Source organism: Urocitellus parryii, chromosome 1, assembly GCF_045843805.1.
Source record: "Urocitellus parryii isolate mUroPar1 chromosome 1, mUroPar1.hap1, whole genome shotgun sequence".
Lineage (NCBI taxonomy): Eukaryota > Metazoa > Chordata > Mammalia > Rodentia > Sciuridae > Urocitellus > Urocitellus parryii.
The window spans coordinates 146471908-146494504 of NC_135531.1; the positions used below are offsets into that span (position 1 = coordinate 146471908).

Consider the following 22597-nt stretch of genomic DNA (forward strand, 5'->3'; position numbering starts at 1 on the left):
TATTTGACCCAGTTTTCAAGGTTTGGTCTGTATAAGCCAGTGTTCCTCAACTTGCATTAGAGCCACTTGCTATCAACATATTCTAGGGCTGTCCCAGACCCACTGAATCAGGATATTTGAAGATGTGATTCACAAAGCTATAGTTACAATAAGCCTTCCACAAGACTTTTACGTACCCACGTTTGATAACCAATGGAGTAAGGAGTGGCATACTTTGCATGAATATTCCTTGCATAAGATGTATATAGGGAGGGAAGCCTGAGTACATTGTACAGATATACACTTGGTTAATAAGCATTGATTTTGTTTGAAGTCCCAAAACAAGAAATGATCATCCCAGAAATTCCTTGCCAAGAACACCTGGGAGTCAACTTTTAAGCAGAAAGCCATCCAAAGAAAAGCAGCCAGCCGGGAAGCTAAGCAATTCTACTCTTATTTTCCATGATATCAGCAGGTAGTTCTAGCACCTCAAAAAAAGTGATGTGACAACAGGAATACAAAAAGAGGACTCTCGAATCCCCAGATGGAATATTCAGACATTGGCTGCTGAAGCTGATGTGCCCTGAATCTGTTTCTAATGTACTCTGCTCTGAGTGCATGAGGTTACCTGGCACAAAAGAGCTGAAGACCACTTTAACAACAAACAGAACGATGGCAAAGAGACCTGGGGGAAGGGAGCTACATTACTCGGTTCCTTCAAATGCAACCATCACCTGGCACACAATGTTTTGCTAGTATCTAAAGTGTTTTAATCACATTTTTAAAAAGTGGTATAGGTACATTTTACTATGAGAAAAATATTCTTATTCTAGATAGTTTTAAGAACACACAAAAACAAAGACCACCCTACTTTATCAAAGTAGCCCTGGAGAAAGTACATTTCCTGTGTATTCTAACACTATTTACAGTTTTATTCCACCAGACACACTGTTAAGAGTGATTTTAAGTGGAGTAGTTTCTGTTGTTGACCATAATTTTTATCCACACTCCAGCATTGGTGACTGGTGACTAAATCTAGGCCTCCCCCACCTTTTTTTTTTAATTTCCAAGGTGATTTGAATATTTAATTTGTAACTGAAGGCAATCATCAGCTCTCTACAGTGTGTGTGCCAAAGACAGCAGGCAGGTCAGCTTCAGAGGTTCACCAAGGTGACCTCCACCGTATCCCCCACCTCCCACAAACACTACTCCCTGATACTATATCCCACAGGTGAGCACAGTCTCCACCTATGGTAAGTCCATGAACACTTCTTCCCCCATATCAGGAATAGTAAAGGACTGAGTCAGAATCTTGACACACCACTTTTCAGAAGCTGCTGACTCCTGATGGATAGTATACATCTGGTAGTACATATGCGTACGTGCGTGCATGTGTGTGTGTGTGTATGTTTATTCAGGAGTAAATATAAAATACACCTGACCTGTTTTTCCTTTATTTATGGGTGAGCAATAATGTTGAAAACAACGATAATTAGAACTGGAGGGACTAAATTAAAAGCTTACTTTTAAAATAAAATGGAAATATTTTATCAGATCTTTAATAATTTTAGAAGCACATTTTTTTAAAAACCCAGGATTTAATGCTACCTGAAAACTTAACTTGTACTTGGTTAATGTGGTTGCAGTGCCAAGGTGTATACTGTCTGATCCACCTGAGTGGATGTCTATTGAGTGAGTTACCTGATAACAGATGGCACAAATATCATTGTGTTTCTCAAGCTGCTCTTTTGTAGCAATGGGTAAGGATTTAATCTTATTCACAGCATCCCGGCGGAGAAGAAAGCTCTTCCACCCTAGCTGGGCCCGAAGCCACACGTTATAGTAGGAATGGATGAAGATGATCATGGAGCCCATCACAGTCCACTCTCCAAAGATGGTCTCTGAGACACCATAGGCCACCACACAGAGGGCCACGAGAAACTCCAGCAGGCGGTAAGTGCCATTCACATAGTAGATGACATCATCCATGTTTTCCACTGGCTCTTTTCTGAATTCTTCAACCATAAATAAGACATAAATAAAAAGTGTTCCCAGAACCTGGAAAAAAAATGTATATGAATATTTTTTAAAGCTTTTTCATAAGCTTTAAATATTAACACATTCTTGGTTCTTTTAGGATGCCATACTTAAAATCTAAAGAGGCATATCCAGGGAAAAAATAAATATAATGTATATTTTAAAATAAATATAATATAAAAAAATATAAGGAGGCACTGGTGTAATTAAAATGTGCATGAGCTTAGTAAACCACCTATGAGATAACAAAAAACCACACCTTCATACATATCTTTCCTAAAACAATGAATAATCAGTTTTCTCTAACTCTTCAAAACCCCTCTATAGTGATTTCTCATTCTATAGTCATTCCTCTTACTAAAAACTCAAAAAACCTTAACTTCTATAGGAACAATGAATAAATCTTTACCACCAGTATTACATTCTCTTTTGTTTCTCACTGAGCTAGCAGCAAAGATCCACCTTTAAGTTACAGTAGCTTATGATTTCTAGAGCAATACTGTTTGTGTTTTGCGTGTTTGTGTATAAACTATATATTGCATCTGTGTGTGTGATATATACGTGTGTTATGTATATTTATATATGTCATGAAACTACAGGTATTTCAAGTATCTAATTCAAAAAATCTACTCCAAACAAGCTCGAAAATAGTTTAATATTTTATAATTATTTATTTCAGATTTCTGTAACAACTCTGTATCATAACATTTTCAAAATGAGAAACTGAAAGGATTAATCATCTTAATAAAAACTACAGCAAGATAGACAGGTCTATCTAGCATTGTTACAAACTGCCTTCTAACTCCCATGCTCAATACCTGTAATGCACTGTAGTAAAGAGAGTGGGAAGTTACCACAGAATAAGCCATTTAAAGTCACTAATCTTGAAAAAGTTTACTTCGTTTTCAGAGAGGAAAAATAAGAAAATCAATTATTATATAGTAATTAATATTAGGCTTACCTGAAGAGACGTGAGAATACTACTGGAAATGATGATAAGAAGCCAAAAATCCATGTGGAAAAACTGGCAAATCATGTAAGCCATATATGCAGGGAATACCAGTAAAAATAAACAAAGGCTTACAGCACGGAAGTGCTTCCATAAACTCCTGGAGAAAGACAACATTATTCCTTAGAACCTGCCACTGGTCACATTTACCAACTGCTTTAGCTTCTTCAGCAATCACAGAACTATGCATGTTATTTTTTAGTTATTCTTGAGTCATTTGCTACATTTTTCTCATAACTTTTCCCTTGTTTTAAAAAGTACTAGTATGTGGATGTTGATTGTATGCTCTTATGACTGTAGGCAATAGTTAGAAGCACAGAACCTAGCTGTTGATTCCTATTTCCCTCCCATAGTCAAGAGGACTGCCTCTCTCATCTCAGACCAAGGATGCTGGCAGCCCTGAGTAATAACACATAAACAACTCAAATTTGTATCCCCAGGCTCTCATAAGCCTCTTAATTTGCTCCTTTCCCCCCCAATTCCTCTGCATTTTATTTTAGAAGAGGCTACCAGCAGGGAGGCTAGTTCAGCATCCTAGGAAGACCAGAGATGGATGTGCTGGTTCTTACTGTAGTGGAATTATGGGTTGTTATTTTTTCCTTTCTCTTTTCCAAGCTTCCTATAATATTCTATCAGCTTCATTTTCCAGAGATGACAACTGACCCTACTCATTAAGCTATTAAGTGATTATTTAACTGAGCTCATCCTTGAGTTCAACATCTTAAGTGCTTTATGGAGAAACCTTAAGCTTCAAAAACAAATATCAAGTAACTATATTATTAAGTATGAAGATTAAGATTATTTGAAATATATCCAAGAACTCTGAGCTTTCAAATGGGTTGTTTCAGCCATTCTACCATTTGAGAAAATTTTACAGAACATTTGGCAATATGCATTATGGGGCTACAAAGATAAATCTGATGAACTATAATTAAAATGCTAAACTGCAATGTTTTAGAAATCCATTGTCACAACTCTACCTCCCTAAAGACTGCCTGCTCCAAGCAATAATTTCAGATATATTTCTATAATCAACTAATTATTAAAACGTGGCTGGAATGCTGGGAAAAAAATAGTGACACTGAATTTTAAGCAATTCCTTATATAATTTCCTTTCATAAATTACAACTACCAAAAATTATATCTTTAAGGAACTAATAGTTTTGAGTTTTATTCCTTATGAAAATTTTTGTAATACAAGATATACATGAATCCAACTACTAATTTCATTTGGTCCCATAGGTGTCAAGAATCTCCATTATAACTCAGTAAGTAACAACTCTCTAAAAGGCTCTTATCCCATAAATACCTATCTTTACAATTATCTGACAGCCTTTATTTTTCTCTTTTTCACTTGCAGCTTTTTTTTAAACAATGCTTTGTTTCCTATTTTAATAACATTTCACAGAACAAAATTACATAATAATCACTATATTTACTGGACTAAATATGTTCTATTTTTAACTTTAAAATTGGACAAATATAAAAGGTATTGAATTTTTGTAATTTCATAGTCTCTGGTAAGACTTTTTGACTACAGAAATCTTGAGGGAAAAAAATAAATTTTAAAATACCGGTTACATACTTGTTTTCCATCTTTACTGTCCATCATTAACATTCCCTAAGGCTGTAGATAACAAATTCATGGAAAGAATACTATAAGAATTAAGTTAAATCAAAGAATATTAGGAAATTACTTACTTATCTCTAGATGCTCCCAGTGCCAAAACAATAGGATCTGCAATCTCTAACATAGACTGTAGGATAGAAGCTACAACAATGAAGAGGATAATACTGAGCAGGAATGCCCGGTGAACCACCTGGAGTTCGATCAACCCCGTCTGCACTGCCAGAATTAACAGTGTCACTCCTTCTGTCATGCCCCTAAAAAAGCAGACATTTGAGAAGTAAATAATGTGAATCTCATTTAAGTCCAAAGAAAATAATCTAAAGACTCAAAAGTGTTGTTACACAGTTTGTAAATCAAATTCCGAAAATTCAGACCAAAACCCTTTCTGGTATGTACAGTAACTTCATATCATACAACATGAAAGTGAAATGTTAGTGTGTACTCCCCTTCATGTGCAAAAGCAGATCACCTGCCATTTTAGCATACCATGAAAGGAAAAGAACAATTTGCAACACTAATAATTTTTCTATCCAGACTTTGTTAATAAATCATTTCTTTCTGTCTCTCGATATCCACTATCAATTAGACCTATGAATTGTCATGAACCATACCCTGATTATAAAAGAAAAAATATCAGTAAATTTCTTCATAATCTTCCAGAGGGAAATATCTCTTTAAAAAGACCATAAGAACCAGATAAATACAAATACTTTTTGAAATTTAATTTTCATACAGAAAAATATAACATAAAGTCATAAGAATTTTTATTCTATTGACTTGATATATAAAGACCTCTCAAAAATAAATGAGAAATGATTAAAGGACAGGTGCAGTTTTTAAAACTACACATAGCAAATATTTCAAACTATGATGACACTAAGGATCAACAAAAAATGTGAGAGGAATTCAGCACACTAATGTTGAGACAGACACCAAATCTTCCTGGAGCAAAGCTGCTATATGAATTTAAATGTACACATAATTTTACTGATATAATTTTACTCTATGGATATACTACAAAATTAAGATGTATGTATAAATGAAAATCCAGTAAATAGGGGAACTTGTTCTATGACACCATGGGATGCACTCAACAAAATTCAGACTCTGAAACACTCAGCAGGACAAACACCTGGTATCCTCAACATATGATGAGAGGTGGAGTGGGGAGAGAATTGAGAGATAGCAGGGACCTAATAGACAATCAAACAAACTGCAATATGGAGTCTTATTTGGATCCTGAGTTGAGTAAAACAATGGGTTAAAAAATAATTAGGAAAATTTGAACAACTATAGATATTTGATAGCAAGGATTTGTTTTATTAGGGCTATTATTCTGTTGCAATTATGCTTTTCAAAAGATTTACATATTGAAATATTTAGGGACAAAATGATACTACTCCAAACAATCATGGGGTTGGGGGCAGGGTGGGTGGAGCTGATAGGAGCAGGAGAACAGAAATGGGCAATGAGCATGTGGGGTTAATTTTACTACTATCAAGTAGTTTAAATTTTTCCTAATTAAAGATTTTAAATGAGAAAAGATGTACAGATACTTAAAGCAGTATTATTTTCTAACAGCAAAACAACAAAAAAGAGTTGACAATGAACCCCAAAAACAATATATATATATATATATATATATATATATATATATATATATATATATATATATATATAAATGTACTTTTTTCCATATAAAAATTTTTAAAATAACCATCTAGAGCTGTTAACTTTGTGGAAAGGAAACAGCAAACAGGGGAAAGGAGCAGTCACCTTGCATTTTAAACCTTGTAAATTATATAAATCTTCTAAACTTTTACAGGAATTATTTCTCTTTTCTTATTCCCTTTACGGGAACCACCCCCTTTTTTCCATCTTAAAAGTTCTTGGCTGGGACAAGCAGGAGGATTATGGATAATAAATATTTAAAGATTTTAAGAAGAGGCTATATAAATAAATGAAGGCTTTTGAGAAGAGTTTCTATAAACTCATAAAAATGAAAAACATTACATTCGTATATGAAGGTAACAGAAATCATAAGAAGTTCTACAAACAGATTTCTCAAAACCTGATCTTACTTTTTTTTTTTTTTTAAAGAATTTTTTTTTTTTTTAATATTTATTTTTTAGTTCTCGGCGGACACAACATCTTTGTTGGTATGTGGTGCTGAGGATCGAACCCGGGTTGCACGCATACCAGGCGAGCGCGCTACCGCTTGAGCCACATCCCCAGCCCCTGATCTTACTTTTTTAACAGCAAAAAGTAGTATTCAAATTTTGTTTGTTCTAACAACAACAACAAAAATTTTAAGGATGTATCAAACATAGAATCAGATTTGAATAGGACTACACTGAAACTTCCAAAGGGAAAAAAGCTTTGAAAAATCTTAAAGCAATCTAGAAAAGGAACAGTGTCATTGTTATTCATTGTAATATACATACAATCAAAATACGTTTTAACATGGGAATTTAATTATTTTTTCATAGTATTTTTATCTCAATGTTTCCATACTTCTAGAAAACCTCCTCAAAATTCCATTTCCTCTAAAATCCATCAACCAAAGCAATTCGTCATTACTTCTTAAAGCTATCTACAGGCTTATGTTGCTAGACACATTCAATAAAAGAACTTACCTATTCATGGCAGGGTCATTCATGAAAGCTCGATAACCCTGCAAGTAAAACTTGCAGAGTGTCAGAACACCCAAAGCAACAAAAGAAACCGTGAAGACTAAACCCAAAAGAGAGTAAGGAGTGCTGCAGCATTCAGCAATGCTGGAAAAGAGCAAGAGAAATTAACAGATATGAATTTTCTATTTGGAATAAAAACATTTTCAGCCTTTAAATAACCACCAAGTTTCATTAGATCCTCATTTAATCACCTCAAGACAAAATCTGAGATGAAATCACCTGATCACTCTATAAATACTTTAAATCATATTATTGTTATTCAAAATTACATCTTTTCTGGCTCTTTGGCAAATATTCAGTACTTGGCACCCTATCTGAAACAAGATCTTTATTTTTTCTTAATTAGCTATCATCTCCTTCAAATGCAATGAAATTCAGAAAGCTTAAATTCTGTTCAAATCTTATGAAACATATAATTAGCTGCTGGTAAGTATTCAAAAGAAACTTGTACCTTTGCCCATTGTTCCTTCTGAAAAATACTGGCTGTTCAAAATGTTCAGACTATACTGCTAATAGGATCACTTGTTACAACTCTTTATTTGACCAAATGGCTACAGAGTAAGGGCCTCCTGGCAACCCACAACCCTCTATCTACAACAGTATAAAACATATTACCAGTGTCTCACATTTTAATTCAGGTTTAGTTAAATGAATTTTTTAAAGGATGATTTTAAAAGCATATCCAAGAGTAAAGTCCAGGATAATTTAAAAATAATTTTAGTATATCAGTTTTTAACATAAAAGTTTGCTGTGAAACCACTTAAACAGACAACTGGAAGACCCACTAGATCTTAGAAATACTTTCATTTAACATATTAGATATTAATTTAGGTATAAAAATATATTATAAATAATATGAACTATTATGTAGTAATGAGTTAGATTTAGCATTTACACAGCACCTATATATAATTTTATACACATGCATACACAAACACAAACACATTAAGCTTTAAGATTTCAGAGAATTTCATTTGTATACATGAAAATTCATTTAGGTAAATCAACACCTATCATTTATTATGTAGCTCCATACTTTTATAGTTTTTTTCCTAAACAATTGCTTATAAATTGGTTTTTATGTGAAAGCAACTAATGTTGTATAGACCTATGTATATTATAGAAAAGTATGTCTGGTTTTCTGCTAGCAGCCAAAATATCCACTAGTCATAGTGGTTGTTAGCTAAAATAACAAATAATTTCATGACATTCCTACTAATCTAAATTTCCGAAATGTGACATTTTTCTTCCCAGGAATCATTATATAATGTTTAAACAAACTATTTAAGCAAATATGAGAATCACTACTTCTATTCTTGTCTTCATATTTAGAGAAATCTTTTACACCAAAACTATATGATCTAATTTCATATGCAAGAGGAGCACATTCTTCTCTAACTTCAGAAAACAGTGTGCATTTATTTCTCAAAACAGAGCATACTGAAGGATCCAAAGGTTTAAAACTGAACTTTGAGGAAGTGAGAGAGTTCTGGAAATTTATAAAACTTTTCTTCCCTTCTCTCTTCAGTAAGAGACATTTTTATTGATTTCAATTTCTATTTTCTGGAGGTAAACAAAACATCTTTTTTTTTTTTTTTAGTTGTTTGTGCTTTTCTGTTTGAGTAGGGTATTCTAGTAAATTTCTAATCTTATTTTTGTAAATAAATTGTTTTTTGGCAATGAAACACATGAATATAACCTGGCACATAAAAACATCAAGGACAGAAAACAACTCTTAGAGACAAAAATTAACAAAAAGAATCAATATGGGAGCATCTCAACTAAAACCAAATCAAAATATTCTCATCTTGAGAAAGGATAATCCATCTTGCCTATGTATAGGAAAATAGAGGGAAAAATTATTTTGGTATGGTATCCAAAATCTCAGTATTACTTTTCTGCTTTGTAAATAAATCCAAATTCATTCACAGTTTAGTAACTAGTTAAAACTATTAAAATAATTATGCTATATATAATTTGAAAATGAATTCAAAATGAATAATTTGACTTAAAGCATGAGGATTACAGTCTCACATTGGAGTTACTATCTTAACCATAGTTGTAGACCTTTTTCTTTTTTTTTAATCATTTATGATTTCTGCATAAAACCTCCATAATATTTATATAAAAACAAATACTATTCAATACAGAATTGGTCATTAAAATTTGTCTGACTTTGACATCAACTTATTGCATGCTTATACAGCTACTTATAAATAAAAATGTGACTCATTTTCATAAAGTACAAAATCTGACTTCTATCAGTAAGTTTATCCTACATTTTAAAATGGATATCGCCCCATCACATTTTTATAGATATTTAGATTTGTGTTAATAATTTCCATCTTAACCAATAACATGTTCCTTTAGGACTACGAATTTGTCTTAAAACTTCTCATTACCTATAACACTTAATACATGGTCCTCCATCATACTGGATAGTTGAATGAATAGCAATGGCTCTAATAACTGGAACTCAGAACTTTTACCTGTCTTTATTTATTTTCATTATTGTATTTCAAAGTAACAATGAAACAAGGAACGAAGATTCATACCCAGAGTGGAAAAAATGAGAAACAGGAATCTGGTGTAAGCTCATAGAAAAGACAGTGTGCTAGGGAAAGGACTCAACTGTCCTAAGACTTATAAGAATCCTGTAAATTTTAAAAACCAAGTCTTAGAATTCTGTAGGGTTAAAGAGTAAAGTACTATGACTTATCCGTTTCATCAATTATTTATCACTATGTCAGTTCTGAAGCAAAACATTAAAAATATGAGGTCACACAGTAAGAGTACAGAAAAGTCACAAGTTCTGAACTCAGATGGGGTTTGAATATTAGCTCTATTTCTTGTAACAGTGTCACATTCAAGTTACTTTTGATACAGTTTCCTCAGCTACAAAATGGCAATGACAATAAAAGTAATTATGTCTCCTATTTGTTAGAAAGATTAAATGTGAGGGGCAAGTTTGGCAGTGAGATATATTAATAAATGATAAGTGATTTTTTAAATATCATTTTTCTCTTACTGACCAGTAATTTAACTTAAAATTGAAAAAATACTTTTATACTTTGCTATGTACCTTTCCACAAATCATTTGCTATACTTTAGTCCCCAGTACAGCCAAATATATTCTCAGACTCCCATTAGCATACCCCTGTACTGGCCAGGCCTTGGTACCCACTGAATGAAAATCCTACCATAATGAAATATGAAGTCATATAACATGACTTCAAAAAGTAATTTCCAAAAATTGTTATTCCTAGATTGAAGTTTTCTCTTCCTAAGGTTATATATAGTATCATTGGCTCTTATTAATTACCTTGTAAGAAAAAGGAAAAGAAGCCTCTCACGCGATGCAGGCTGATCTCGAGTACTGAAGTAGGAGTAAATCTGAAGAGCAAATAAGACGAGCCAGAAAACCATAAAAAGAACAGGGACTACCAGCTGATTCCATAAGGACATTCCCAAGGCTAAAAGGCCATACACCTCCACTACCTGAAAATAAGAAAATAAGACAGGGAAACATTTTTCATCACCCTCCATAGACACTTTTAAACACTTTTTTGAGTTTAATCTGAAGTATTTAAAGTAAAAATTAAAATTTTTTTTGCAAGACTGTTTCAGCTAAATTTTTTTAAAGTTAGCTCTCTAGATAGTAATACTATTATGTTTATACAAATTTATTCATTTTCATATTATTAACACTTCACACACCATCTGATGGCAACAGCAAAATGCCTTAGCAGTTCAAGAGTAAGGTCAAAGTAAAATCACATTCAGAATAGAACTACTCCTGAAGCAATTTGAGGAGGCTTGATAAATACTTATATTTAATCAAAATAATCAGAACTAACACGAATAATACAATAATGATTGAGGGGTTAGGAAAAAGAATCAGAAAAAAATTTTTTCAGGGTTTACTCAGGAATGTCATAGATGAGAAGTAGTTCAGTGAAAGACAAAGCTTACTTACTCACTGGAGAAATCTATTTTACTGCACACGAGGTAGCTAACAAGCCTTTCCCTCAGATGAATAAATTCCCCTTGATCCTACTGGGTATTCACTCATCAACCATAGTTCTCAATCTTGTTTGCCAAGTGCATTAACACCAGGAAAAGGGCACACCTTTAAAAAGCTTAGTAATCTGCTATAACTCAATAAACTCATTTTCCAGTTATAAAACAATCTCTAATGGAACTGATTAGCAAGAATCAAATGTCAGAATCTGATTGAATCTAAGATCATAGCTGTAACCAAGTTTCTATATAGTTACTAAGCCAGGGACCAGTCCCTGGAAACCCAGTAGTGTTCTGCCAGGCAGCCTACAAAACCCTACCTCAGCAGCCAACTGATCTTGCCAGCATCTCTCAGTGTGACACCAGTATATTTCAAAAAGGTGTAAAGAGCTTTAAGTAGAATGACTTGCAGATTATTTTATATTTTTCATCAGTAAAGCAATTCTTTTTCTACAGCCTACCCACAACAAATTTCTACTTTTCTCAGCTAGAAAATATTGTTAAAGTGAATTGCTTGATTAGATATAAAAGTATCATTAGAAGCAAGCAGATTATTAAGAAGTAAAGAGTACATTCTCTATTTTCCATTCAAGGAACATATCACTAAAAAGTCTAACTCTACATTTCTTGCTTACCCATTTTTCCTAAGTCACAAATTTCATAACCTATAATTTATTTTCAACTACTCCACCTGGTGATGCATAAATCTTATGGCAACCAAGGGAGTTGCCATAAGATTTATGCATTGAAACAACATTGAAAAAATGGAGACTCTGTCTTATGGGTATTACATATTTAATAGTCAAAAGAGGGTTACTAAGTATCTCCTGTTTATCAAATTAGAATAGTGCCACAAGATAAAATTAAAAAGAAAAAAAGTTCATCTGTTAAACTTGTTATTCTCACTCGGAATATAACTACAACCCCTCCTTAGAAAGCATCTCTACACTGAATGTGGAAATAATATCCTCTTCTTTGAAATATGTACTTCTGGGAACCACCCAGGTAATCACTGTGTAAGACAAAGAAAGGAGATAGAATCAGGCTTAGACCCAGAGCTCAGGCAGTTTTTCCTTAAAGATCTGCCCCTGAGGCATAAGAGAGCACGTCATTTGTGTGGTCAATCTAAAAGCTTCCTATACTTTCTGGTCATATACATAGTCAAGAGGCAGAAGAGAATAACCATGCAAACACATTTTTTCATACCAGTCAGGTTTAGATCTATTTTATACACTGAAACTGAAAAATAAATCAAAAAAATTTATCTCCCAAAAGTCTAGTTTGTGTCTGGGAGTAATTTTTCTTAGAGCAAAGGTTTAAAAAAAAAAAAAAAAAAAAGAAAGAAAGAAAGAAAAAGACTATTTTATGTTGGCAATGTTAGCTCCAGCACTGCATCCAAATGAAATCCATCCATAATATAACCCACAACTATTTAACTTTTCAGTTTAAATTTAAAAAGGGAAGAAACTATGGTCACAGCAGGAATATAATCAGAAAAAAAAAACCTAGGATGTGACTTCTAGATATGTGATTCTGTATTATTTTTATCTCTATTACAACAGCTAACATATACATCTGCCTGGCACTAAACTGACTTTTAAATCTCATAGCAACCCCATGAAGAAAGTACAATGTTATTATTAGTTCCATTTTACAGAAAGTGAAGATAAGTGATTATCCCAAAGTTATACAGTTGATAACAGCAGCTCTGGGATATAAACCCAAACAGTCTGCTCTTAGACAATCACTTCCCTTTACCACCTTCTCAAGAGAACTTCCAAGAAAGAATCTCAGATGCTCCTAAGTGAGCTGAAAATAGTCACTGTTTTGAAGCTGTAGAAAGGAATGTTGTAACTATGACTATGAAATAAAAATGAACAAGCTCTATTAATGTTTATGTAAAATTTTATTCACCTGTGTGTGATGATCTTACCTGAACCAATTCTCTGTATGCAGACTTAGCAAGGTTATAAGGTACTAAAAGATTAGAGCCAAGAAAATAGAGAACTTCCAATCCAGTAAAAATCATAGCAAATTTGTTGATAATAACAATAGTCTCCAGAGGAACAAGGCAGAGTCGTGCTAGCAGAGGAAGCATATGAGCTGAAAAGAGCCAAATCTGCTTCGTTTTCATGACACAGGAGCATAAAGTACACACCACCAACTGACCTAAAACAGGATAGAATGCATTTAATTCTGAGCACTTGGTAATCAAAAAAATAAATTTACTGTTGATAATGATGGTAACACAGCTTTTAAAGAAGTCCAGATCTACTGTATAAAATTTTAAATCAAATTTTCACTTCATCAACTATAATTACATATTCACCTGTATTATGAATGTTGAAAACTAATTCACTTGGCATGATTAGAAAAAAGCAACATAAATCTCCACTTGTTTTCATCAAATGTCTGACTACATTTACAACACGGAGAAAGTTCTTTAAAACATAATAATTCATTTCTACTATTCATCGTTAGACCCTTTCCAAAAGGTACTCAATATTTAACTGATCAGGACTATAGGTAAAAACATAAAATCCAAGAAATACACTTACTTATCCAAGATTACACTGCTTTTGAGATTTTTAAAAAGATAGTACACAAACTACTTCACAATCAACATTTTTCATTTAACACACTGTACATCTCTCCATGCTAATACATATGGCTATATTTAAAATTTGTGTGGAATACTAAATAATGCATGTGATAAAATATTAGCATTTGGCCTTTTCCTGATATTTCATAATTATGAAGTGCTTTGTTTGAATAAGCTAGTGCATTTAAAACACCATTATACATTTATGATATCCTAGCATACGTTTACTACTTGGGGCACATTTCCTAACATTTTCTTAAGCTAAATTCCTAAAAGTGGAATTTCTGATCATTTTTAAGGCCTCAGACACATACTGTCAGACTATCCTCCAGAAACAAGTTATCTAGTATACAAGATGCCCATTTTCTTATTGGTTTGCCTACAGTGAGTATAATTTAGAGAAGGAAAGAACAAGAAATATTTTCTAAGGTTTCTGAATTTTCATTTTTCGGTTATCAATAGAATTGAACATTACCAATAAGTATATAAAAACACTTGCAATTATTTGGTGAAATTTCGTTCTCATTCTTTACTCATTTTTCTATTGAAATAAGTATCAATGTTTGATCAAAATATAAATCCTGTAAGCTGATTAAATTGTTCTACTGTATCATGTCTTAATATTTTAAATAAGTTCATTCTTAACAAGTTTCACTGAAAATAAACTAATCATTTTCTTCCTAAGGAAATGTTTCTATTTTTGGTGCAATGGCTCTCCCTACCCAACATAATACAAGTATTCACCTACATTTTCTTTTAGTAATTTTTAATTTAAAAACTAATACATTTTGAATTTATTTTGGAATAAGGGAAAAAGAAAGATCTAAGTCTTCTTTCCAGATGTTCAGTCCATTGTCTAAGAACTAGTTATTAGAATCACCCATTATTTTCTTTTTAATTTGAAATGCCACTTCAGTACACTCTAAAATCTTTTACATATTTGGGTTTGTATACAAACTTGCCATTTTTCTTTCCCAGTGATACACTGTTAACAGTGCCACCCTGTTTCATTTCTGTGACTGAACAAGTCCCCCCGTGGCTCTTTTCACAATTTCTTTAAGACTCTTAAGCATATTATCTTCTAGATTAGTTTATAAGTCACTTATTCATATTCTCTTCCTTCTTGCCAATGAAAAGCAAAACAAATTTGCAGTTATGTTTGTACTTTACCCATAGAAAAATACAAAAATGGCAACAAATTCTACACAAGGCTGAACATCTTTAACAATCTACTATGTTATAAAATGTGTTATTTTCTCCTTCAAACCATTAGTTTTTCCCCTCTAAACAACTAGTATCCAAATGTGAACAATATTCATAAAGGCTTAGAAAAGAGAAGAAACAAGAGGTGAGGTCACCAAAAGAGATTATGTCAACATCATTTTGGAAGATAGAAAACAAAGAGGAGACCACTCATTGTGTTTTTAGCTAGACCTCCTCCCCCTAACCTGGAGTAAGAATGAAGTTTGCTTTTTGAAATATGCTGAAACTGAAGCTCCTGGACACTATACACAATCCATAACAGAGGGGAGATGCCCAGATGAAAATAAAAGGCTACACCTCAAGAGATGATCTCTCTCTAGATCCCAAAGCACTGCTGTTAAGTTTATTACTCAGTTCTCAGCAGTCAGTTCTAATCACTGCCAGCTGCCTCCTCTAAGCTCTCTGAGAAAGCTTACCAGCCCAAGTAAAAGGATTACAAAGACTAACACCTTGGGGTACCTGCCTCTAACAGCCACTCCCACTTGATCACCCACACTGGAACACACCAGTTGGCAAGCCCTAAAGAAATTCCAACAACTTAGCAACTCCCTTTAATACAATGATAGGTAGAGGATCCCTAGACATTTTATATTGCTTTGTTTTTTTCCCAGGTGATTCTAATCCTGGCTTGAGAAACACTGGTTTCTCATGAAAGACAAAGACCAAAACAAACAAACAGAAATAAGACCTCAGAGGAAATGAAGAGACTGCAAGTAGCAAAAAGAAGTTTCAAAGTAATAATACCTTCAAAAATATAAATTATATACCTAAGAAATAAAGACTACCATGATAAAAGAATTCAAGGAAAATATTTTTCTTAGATATGAAAATTATATAACAAAAATCAAAATACAACAATAAAAGGGTTAGAAGATAAACGTTGGGAAATCTCAGAAAATAAACCTGCCCCCAGCCAAAAAGAGAAAAGGCCAACCAGATTAAGTGGAGGAAAACACAACAGTAAGAAAATTAAGGGCCCAACCTAGGAGGTCCAAATCCAATTAACAGGATTTCTAGAAAGGAAGACAGGACAGAACAGCAGGGAAGAATTTATCAGCATTGAAAGAAGAAACCTCTGGGGAAGGAGTCCAGAGAATGGAGGGGAGGGATGCAGGAGAGAGCCGATTTTCATCATAAAATGATAGTATATTTTGTTGGTTAAGAATAAGCATATATTTGGGGTGGGGTTGTGGCCCAGCGGTGGAGTGCTCTACCAGCACAAGCGGAGCCCTGGGTTCGATCCTCAGCACTACATATAAATAAATAAATAAAAGGCATTGTGCCCAACAACTAAAAGATAAAATATTTAAAAAGTAAATAAATAAATAGTTAAAACTGAAAGAGAGGCTTGTAATGCTTTAATACTAGGAATGCTAAGAAATTTTGATTCCAGCATCTTACTTTATTGTACTCAGAGCTACAATAAATTTTCTTGTTCAGCATGATGTAAACTTCTCCTAATCTCTGAAATTCCCAAAAGTCTAAGTCAGCAGCACATGTAATGCTCAGCTCTGGCATTACAAGCTTCACTTGACTTCTTTCAGAGAATATGACTCATACAACATATTCTCTTTGAGAGAAGACTACTCCTCCTATTTAGGTGAGAGGAGGAAGGAGTCATATTATTAGTGGAATCTCCCCTGGAGCTCCACAAGAGTAAACTGCTTTTTTGATGTGCCTGTGCCAAATGGTAATTCTAAATAAATCAAAATCATAATCTCTGGATTCCAAGATTCTACTAATAGAAATGTCTCCAAGAAATTTTCAACCCTATAAGGTCACAGCATATTCAAAGTATTTTGTTTTTCAATAAAAGTTTATTGTTGAAATGGAAGAAAAGGAGTAGGAAGTTACTTTAAAATCAAAGTCAGAAAAAAATGCCATTTAGTAGTTTATAGAAATTATTTTATTTCCTTATTCACTGAATCTTAGTTGGGTTGTGGCCATAAGTCACTGATCAAGGAAATAATGTCTACACACATATTAAGGTACATCCATAACAAAATTTTACATGCTTTCTAACCTAACAAATATTCCCATAACACAACCCTACAAGGCATTTTCACTCCCCAGTCAAAAATACTCTACAAGCAGCCAGCTCACTGTTAGCCTTTTATATCCCATTAGAATTACAACACAACCCACATATATAATTTAATATTTTCTAAAAGTCATTTTGAAAAGCTAACAGAAACAGATAACAGAACAATATACTTTAACCAATACATTTAAAATATCATATATACATTCAACTCATATTAAAAATTAAAAGATATTTTACACCCTTTTGGACTAAGAAAAAACTGAATGTGTGTTTTTGCACACACAGCACATCTGAATCTGGAAGAGTTACATTTCAAGTGTTAAGTGGCCACCTGTGATAAGTTCTGGACAGTGCAGCTTTAGATTTTGCAGGTCTGAATCAGTTCATAGTATTCCCCCACACCACAGAAGACAGGGGCCTCTTCAAATGCAAGGGCTAATATCAGAAAATAGTCCTCTTCAAAGAAATTCTTCAAGCTCCAATATTCAGCTTTTTAATACCTTCTACAAAGGTTAGTTTAAGATTCACAGAATACGTTTTCTGGAATACAGTTTTTCGGAACTTTGGCATAGTGCAGTCTGGTAGCCCACTTTGGACTGTATGGATATTTTTTTAGGCCTTATCCAACATTTCAACTTTAAATATTCTGCTATTTCAGTGATTCAATCACATCTAAAATTCTTAACATTTCTGGCAATTTATTTTTGACAAAACAGTGATGACTTTAAACAATGAGTAGATTTAAATTTTATTTTAATCTTTCAAATAGCACTGTTTAAAAATTAATTTTCCCAAATACTCAAAACACACACAAAAAAACAAAAAACTATGAGGTATAAACAATATGATTATAAAAAACAGAAACACCTATTTGTGGGGAAAAGATTAAGAAAATATGACATTAAACAACTATTGTACTTAAAGAGAATCATCATTAATAACTTGGAGCTTTTGCATTTTTTTAAAAGTACACACCAATTTTTATCATAGATACTAAAGTACGGACTCAGACTCATTGGTTCCTACCAATACTTTTAAGTCTTTAATGATACATACCTATTAAGGCAGTGGTAAACCGATTCATGGAGAGAGGTTCTAAATACATTGGTCCCTCATATGCAGACTCCAATTCACTCCTAACATAGTCTCTAAAGAAGAAAAACAGTAAGAATGTATTGGATGGAGGAGAGAAGCAGCTTTATCACAGCATTTTCAAGCACATGTTAATAACTTCTACAGTTAAGAAAAAGTTTAGATATAAAGAATTATATAGAAATGGCTGGGTACAGTGGTGTAGGCTTGTAATCCCAGCAGCTTGGAAGGCTGAGGCAGGAGGATCACAAATTCAAACCCAGCTTCAGCAACCCAAGAGAGACCCTGTCTCTACATAATATACGAAAAAATGGTTGGGATGTGGCTCAGTGACTAAGTGTCCCTGGGTTCAATCCTTGGCACCAAAAAAAAAAAAAAAAAAAAAAAAAATTATATAGGGATGGCCTTTACTTCTATCTTCCAAGTACTGGAAACAGATTCAATTTACTGAAACTGAGTTTTACTATGCAAAGAAGGTAGCCAAAGTTCCACAATATGTTGATTTCCTTTTTTCCCATGGCCTTATTCAACATTTTGTGCCCCCCCCCAAAAAAAGTTGAAACATCATCCTTCTATCCTAGTATGAAAATCCCTAATCACAGTATACTACATTTCCCCTTTTGTGCTTCAACCATCACCTCTCTTATTTCTCCCAAAGTGTGTCCCCCAATATAGTTCATTAGCTACAGATAAAACCACAACTATATCACAGCAGCACAGCCTAAAAATTGTTATTTTGGGGCTGGGAATGTGGCTCAGTGGTAAAGTGCTTGCCACCCATGTGTAACACCCTTGGTTCATGCCCTAGAATCCCCCACAAAAAAAGGACCTTTAAAAAAAAATCTATGGGAATTTGCAAAGAGAATTATAATATGTAGATTACATATTTATTTTGAAACAAATACTACATCACAAAAAATTCAACATTTGACAACTGAGAAGTAGTAAGCTTTAAGCAATAATATAAAAGCCTTTTTACACTCTGAGAAAACATAAGCAGGAAGCATAAAAAAGGAGAATTTATTTTGTTATCAGGAAGTTGAGTAGTATTACAGAAAATAGTTGTCTTAAGTTCTTTTGGCATCAAAGAAGGAAAATTTATGTAAAAAAATTCCTCCCTCTTTTCCTCAACTGTTGAATGTATTATTCATTGTACTTTAAAATAATTTGAATGTTTTCAGTATTTCTGAACAAACTCAAATTCATTATTTTTTTCTATGAAATTACTTCCTGTTAGGCAACCAAGTTGAATTCCTTTAGCATAGCATAACCAAACAAGGAATGACCCTTACATAATCAAGCAGCTGAGTACTGACAAATTCAAAATTTAAAACTAATTTTTTTTTTAAACAGGAGCAGTTTGGGGTTTGGGGGATGATTATAAAAGTCAGTGATTGACAAGCTCCACAGGTGATTTAACAATTCTCCATTTCACTCTCTAATGACTATTTCTAGTATGTACTATATTCACAATCTCTTTCTACTGAAAGAAAAATCCAGATTCTCAAGAAGAATAACTTGTCAACCAGGAATAATTCTGCCCTGGAAAGGACATCTGTACTGTCTAGAAACATTTTTGATTATCACAACTGGGGGAGAGAAGAAAAGGCTGCTACTGGTACCTGGTAGGAAAAAGCCAAAGATGATGCTAAGCCTTCTACAATACACATGACATTTCCCCAGAACAAAGAATTATCTGACATCAGATGTCAACCATGTAGTGGCTGAGTAATTCCTACGTATATGCAAAGAACACATTCCTGAATATTACAGGTAACCCCCAATATAGTTACTAGGTTTTCTGCAGTTGTGAGAAAGGAGAATTAAGAATTATGAAGTTTAAAATTAAATACCATGTTTACAAAGTGTTTGAAATGCTCTTTAAGAAGTAGAATTATATTTAAAAAGAGATATAACTCTGAGTCCCAGTATTTCCTAGGCCTCTAAAGTCAAGTAATTTCTTTTTGGTCACACCATATCCCTATCTAATAGATCCAGTTCAATCATGGGACAGGAAAATCCCACAGGGACAGAAAGCAGACTGGTGGTTGCCAGGGGCTAGAAGAAGGGGAAGTAGAACCATCTGTTAAATGAACACAAGGCTTTATTTTAAATGTTAGGTAAAGGTGATAGCTATATAAATGTATCATATGCCATCTCAATAGTTAATTTTATAGTATGTTAATTTCATCTCAATTAAAGAGCATCAACACAAGAGCCCTATCCTCAAGGGGAAAGCCAAAAGGTGCCCTAGAAGGGTTCTCTTCCCAGTAGCTCTCTTGGTGGAGGGCAAAGGAGACCACAGAGAGGAGTTCCCTGTCATGTTTTCTCTCCCATTTGATTCTGTCATCATATTACAGATGTCCTATAATATACTTCAGCAAACTCAAAAATATTCTGGAAATTCTTATTGAGACATTTGTCAACTATTTTGCATTATTTTAAAGTCTTCTTTAGTTTAGCTTCTTTTTAAAAGCTTCTTTGTCTTTAGAGTTTCTTCCCTTAAACTCTAATAACATATAGCAAAACTTCTAATAAAAATTAATATGCTCTGCACAATTTTTAACTTGTAAAGAAACTGCTGTACATAATATGTTGCTAGCACTCTGTTAGGCCCTGTGGATACTACAGTAGACAAAACACAGTCCCTGCTGCAGTGAGGTTTACTAACTAGTAGCAACACTTTATCCTTACCATTATTAAGTCACACAGTGAAAACTGCAGTTCTAACAACCAAAACATGTCCCTAGACTTTGCTTCCTGGGGGACAAAACTGCCCTTAGTTGAGAACCATTACAATAAAATAAAATAAAACTGGAATAAAATAAAACTGACTAAATATCTGGAAGGCCTGAAAGAAGCTAGAGAAACAATTTAAATAAAGATGTCATATTAACAATTAAAACAATTTAAAAGAAGATGCCAAAACAATTTAAGTAAACACTGTGTAAATGAACAATTCAGTTGCATAGTAAGCATATGTTTGTGCACATATAATACTTAAATATAGGTATTTAAACATCTTAGCATCTTAGATCTCTTGTACTGAATGGTGCTTTGTTTGTCCATATTGCAAAAGATAACTCAGAAGGCTACCACTTTGTTTTGTGGGAAAGATTAGCTTTCTTAATTAAGATCTTTTGAAAGCTTCCCATAGGTGGCCAGAATGTACAGATTGTTCCTAGGTTGTTCAGGGACTTAGACTGCTTAACAGACTGATGTATAAAGATCTTTAATCAGTTAATGGAATAGTGAGCTCCTAGGTTCTGTTGTTTGTGTAACTTTTATAACTCATGTGCTTTTTTACAGCAAGAATCTTTCTAATTGCAAGCTATATTTGAGGCCTTTTTCATACATCTTAGTCTTTATGCTCCCAATTTCAGTTAAAAGAGAAGAGGCTATCACAGTGGATTAGAGAAGTTTCAAAGTGTTTAGTTTATAAATACTTAGGACTGATTGTCAGTAGTCCACAAACTGCACAAATGAAAAATGAACTTTAAGAAGGAAAAAGATTTTATTCAGTTATAAGGAGAAGGGACTTGTTTCTAAAATACATCAACTCAACAATAAAAACAACCCAATTAAATAATGTACAATGAGTAATGAATAAAATGAATGAAAAATGAACTAACATTTTCCAAATAAGATTTCCAAATGGTGAATGAAAATATGAAAGGAGGCTAGATATCATTAGCCAAAAGTAAAATGAAAATCAACAGAACAATGAACATACCACTATGATGACTCTGCTAATAATCACAAGACACCAATGAATGTTGACAAGGATGTGGAAAAATTGGAACTTGCAAATACTATTGGAAGAAATGCAAAATAGTGTTCCCATTTTAAAAAACAATCTGGCAGGCCAGGAGGCTGAGACAGGAGGTTTGTGAGTTCAAAGCCAGTCTCAGCAACTTAGAGAGGCCCTAAAAAATGACACCCTGTCTCTAAGTAAAATATAAAAAAGGGATGATTTGGTTCAGTGGCTAAGTTCAATCCTCAGTACCAAAATAATAATAATAATAATAATAATAATAATAATAATAATAATAGGTCTTGACAGTTCTCAAAAAGTAAATATAGAGACCCTATAATACCACAATTCCATTGCAATGTAAATGCCCAAGGAAAATAAAAACACATGTCCACGAGAAAATGTCTATAACATTATTTGTAACAGCCAAAAAGTAGAAACCCAAATGCAGCATATCCATACAACAGATTATGA

The 22597-nt window shown here is 33.3% G+C and overlaps 1 protein-coding gene across 1 annotated transcript in view; it reads right to left on the reverse strand.

Moving 5' to 3' along the window:
* Positions 1-22597, reverse strand: part of Rnf145 (ring finger protein 145) — a 38831-nt gene that overhangs the window by 2090 nt on the left and 14144 nt on the right. Inside the window, exons 4-10 of the mRNA XM_026395377.2 lie at positions 18334-18425; positions 13302-13537; positions 10671-10846; positions 7292-7432; positions 4727-4909; positions 2978-3125; positions 1681-2037 (exon numbers count right to left, since the gene is read on the reverse strand). Coding sequence (XP_026251162.1) covers positions 1681-2037; positions 2978-3125; positions 4727-4909; positions 7292-7432; positions 10671-10846; positions 13302-13537; positions 18334-18425 — 1333 coding nt within the window. The remainder of the gene's footprint in view (positions 1-1680; positions 2038-2977; positions 3126-4726; positions 4910-7291; positions 7433-10670; positions 10847-13301; positions 13538-18333; positions 18426-22597) is intronic.